This window comes from Buceros rhinoceros, unplaced genomic scaffold, assembly GCF_000710305.1.
Source record: "Buceros rhinoceros silvestris isolate BGI_N320 unplaced genomic scaffold, ASM71030v1 scaffold16881, whole genome shotgun sequence".
In the NCBI taxonomy this organism is placed as follows: domain Eukaryota; kingdom Metazoa; phylum Chordata; class Aves; order Bucerotiformes; family Bucerotidae; genus Buceros; species Buceros rhinoceros.
Window position 1 is genome coordinate 25,961 of NW_010396177.1, and position 3,671 is coordinate 29,631.

The 3,671-nt window shown below is 41.0% G+C and overlaps 1 protein-coding gene across 1 annotated transcript in view; it reads left to right on the top strand.

The window, feature by feature from the left end:
- LOC104501938 (transcription factor COE3) overlaps positions 1-3,364 on the top strand; it is a gene marked incomplete at its 3' end in the record, with an annotated part of 27,672 nt that extends 24,308 nt beyond the window's left edge. The window contains exons 5-7 of the mRNA XM_010145834.1: positions 1,073-1,138; positions 1,793-1,970; positions 3,176-3,364. Coding sequence (XP_010144136.1) covers positions 1,073-1,138; positions 1,793-1,970; positions 3,176-3,364 — 433 coding nt within the window. The remainder of the gene's footprint in view (positions 1-1,072; positions 1,139-1,792; positions 1,971-3,175) is intronic.
- Between the last annotated feature and the right edge of the window lie 307 nt (positions 3,365-3,671).

Consider the following 3,671-nt stretch of genomic DNA (forward strand, 5'->3'; position numbering starts at 1 on the left):
TGCTTCTCCGAGGGCGTTGCTCATCTTTTTTCAGTCTGTGTAGCTGTATGCGGGTTCCATTTCCACCCCGTTGCAGAAACGATTCCTTTCAAAGGAGTCGCATCAGTTGCGAGGAAACCTCGTATTCATACCTAAGACAGCTCAGGTCCTGCTGGGTAGATCTTTTCCGAAAAAAAAACCTCCCGCTAAATTTTATTACAGCCGAAGGTAAAAAAATAAAAAATTAAGTCCATTTGTATTTAAAATTAACTAAACTATGGATTAATCCTCACAATCATAAAACTGGAAGGAGGCATGCAGACAGGGATAAGACAAAATTCAGTGCATCCATGCCCCCAGGCACAAGTACTCAACACTCTCTGAATGTGAAGTCATTTATGAAGTCCTTTACAACATGCAGTCAAAGAGGTTAATTGAAAAATTTCTTAATGTCATTATGAAAGAACTAGATTAACCCAAGTTAATTCACTTTATTGTTCAAAATAAAGAGGAATAAGCATTGAACTCACTTGCAAATTTGGGGCATGAATTAGGGGTGAGATGTTGTCTTTAAGGACTCTGCCAGTTTAATTAAGATATGGAAAATTACTTATTGTTCTTCACCACTAAAGTGCTAGGAATTAACAGCCAAATGTGATGCCTGTGCCTTTCATATCTCTACCATGTGTTTGTTTGTTTAATACCCATAAGACTACATCATTAAACCTCAAGCACTGATTTCACTAATTCAGCACTAGAGCTACATGCTACAGCAGCAACCACCTTTTCTAGTCAATCATAATTGAACAGCTGGATGTAAAATGCAATATTATTTTTAGGCTCGCCTCTAACTTTGACTTCAAACCCCAAGCAGTATTTTCCTCCAAAACAAAATACCTTCCTATCTTTGTAATACCCCCACTAAATATAGCACGAGTGCCAGGACAGCGTGTGATGTGTTTTACCCACTTCATCGGTTCCTCGTAATTATAGATGCCACCGCGATGTGCCAACGTTATCGCGCTTCTCTTTTCTTCTCGCAACGACGGCTGCATTTAGTGAAACATAACGCAGGCTGTTTGTTTTCCTTTAGGAAGTATTACTTAAGCGAGCAGCAGACCTTGTCGAAGCCCTATATGGGATGCCCCATAACAACCAGGTAGGTCACGAGCGCAGCCTTTGTCTCCACGCCCACACGTGTAAGTCAATACCCGCTCTTCGCGCAGCTGGCAGAGCATCAGCGCGTTCCTGTGGTGCGCAGCCGGGCTTTGCCAGCCACCTCGAGGGCAGAATGATGTGAGGCAATGCTCTGAGGGAAACGCTTCGTCTTCCCGTTCTCTTCTCGCCACTCGTTCGCCTATCAGAAATGACAATTAAGCGTAAGGTGCCAAAAGCATAAGCAATCATTAAGGCAAGAGGATAACCTTGAACTCGGGCCAAAACATACAGTGACTAATGGGAAGTCCTAAAGAATCCTGCTAAACAGAGCGGATAAAACATACCGTATTTTGCAAACCGCTGCAAATACATCTACCGCCCTGGACGAACAGAGCATAGGTTACAATTTTCACATGACTTACAGCGGTAAACTGTAATTTTATGTTTATTTCTCTATTTCTTCATACTTGCCGCATTGAGGTGAAATTGCACAGTGCTCCAGTATGTAGGGAGGAAAACAGCCTGCGCAGTGGAAACAAGCAGCAAAGCCCTCGCCCTTACCATAATTTCACAAGAATCTCTTCGGTGAAATTTAGTGTTACTGCAGCGCGGAGAATTTTTCTTAGTTGTCAGTGCTGATTTTATGTCTTTGCAGGAAATAATCCTGAAACGAGCGGCTGACATTGCTGAAGCGTTATACAGTGTGCCACGCAATCACAACCAGATCCCCACTCTAGCCAACACTCCTGCTCACACTGGCATGATGGGAGTGAACTCCTTCAGCAGCCAGCTCGCCGTTAATGTTTCCGAAACATCACAAGCCAACGACCAAGGTATGTGGGATTTCAAGGGTTAATCCTGCACGTTCTTGACTGCTTTTGGCCAGTCCCTATTAATACGAGCTGATGTCACCGCTGTGTTCTACCTCTTTTGCTCCCTGTAGTCGTATGTCTGACCGTGTAATGAAATGCCGCCTTTAACTTTCTCGTAATATTTAATTCTTCCTGTTCTTTCGTTTACTGTTATCATAAAGCATCTCCAGTGGAAAAAAAAAAAACCAAAACCCTAAATTGGCAAAGTGTAGAAAGCTCCTTATTATTCCCAGTAAATATACAATGTGTGTGGTTCGTATAAAATAATTCTGTCTAGGTATCTCCACCTGCTTTTGGAATATTTCCACAGATAAATCTAATTTGATGCCTGTGATTTTAAAATACTTTGTTTATAGGCATGTGTGACATATGTGTTACTAATAAAAGTAATAGTTGATTTAATTTACCTGTTGTAATTGAAAATGCATGTAGCATATTGCATTTAAAATTAATTTTGATACTAATGAAAGGAGGGAAACAGGATTATTAGATATGCTCAAACCCATATTTTTTGCTTGCAACGTAATTATTAAATTGATTGCTCAGATAGGAACAAATTGTTGTTTAAACCCCTGATTCTGCTATGTTTCCTCTTCTAAAGAGATTGTCTTTCGATGCATTTCCAAGCTAATAAGCCTTATAAAATTCTGTACTTGATCTCGAATTAGTTTTCACCGATGGCTACACCTTACGAGCTTGTTGTTAGTGTAAAAATATCAATCATAAAACGGAGACCCCGAAACAGCCTTTTAAAGTAAATCACTGCGACAAAAAAGTTTTTCTTGTCAGCTGTGGCATTTGAAGGCCTGGAGAGGCCGAGAGTTCACGCAGTGTGTTGGTACAAAGCGGGACTCGAGCCTGTTGATAATTGCTCCTAAAGACAAACGTGAAGGCACCTGCCAGAGCTGGATCGAAGAGAGCTTTTGTTGGCTGTCTGTGCTAAGAGGAGAGACAACACAGAGTGCTCGCAGATGATTTAAGTAGGGTTGGCGTGATAAGGTTATCTCCAACTGCAAGAGTTGATAGGGCAGTAAGAGACAACTCAGAGCAAAGCTGTGCAATCAATTAAAACTGTGTAATATGTGCTGCATGAGGAAACCCCCCAGCCCTAAGTCTACATTATAAAATAACATTATTTTTTTGGGGTGGGGGGGTTTCTAACACAGTAGGTTACAGTCGCAACACAAGCAGTGTTTCCCCGCGAGGATATGTTCCCAGCAGTACTCCTCAGCAGTCCAATTACAACACAGTCAGCAATAGCATGAATGGATATGGCAATGCCGGCATGCCCAATCTAGGTGTACCAGGTTCCCCTGGATTTCTTAATGGCTCCTCAGCTAACTCTCCTTATGGCAGTAAGTGTCTATTTTTGGTAACACATCATCATATAGATTCATATTTACTACAAAATCAAATACTTGCATTGTTTTGATTTCCTCTATCGTGAGCTACTGGATAAAAGGAGGGGTGACTCTGGAGGCTGGACGTAAAAATGAATATAGTAAATTGATCTGTTTGTGCCATAATACAATCTCAGATAGAGAAAAAAGAAAAAAAAAAAAGAAAATTGGACTGCGCAATTTGTAACAAAAGTCCAACACAAAAGAGTTTGCCTGTTATCCAGAGAGTGGCCAAGCCAAGGCATTTCATTTTTTTTTATAT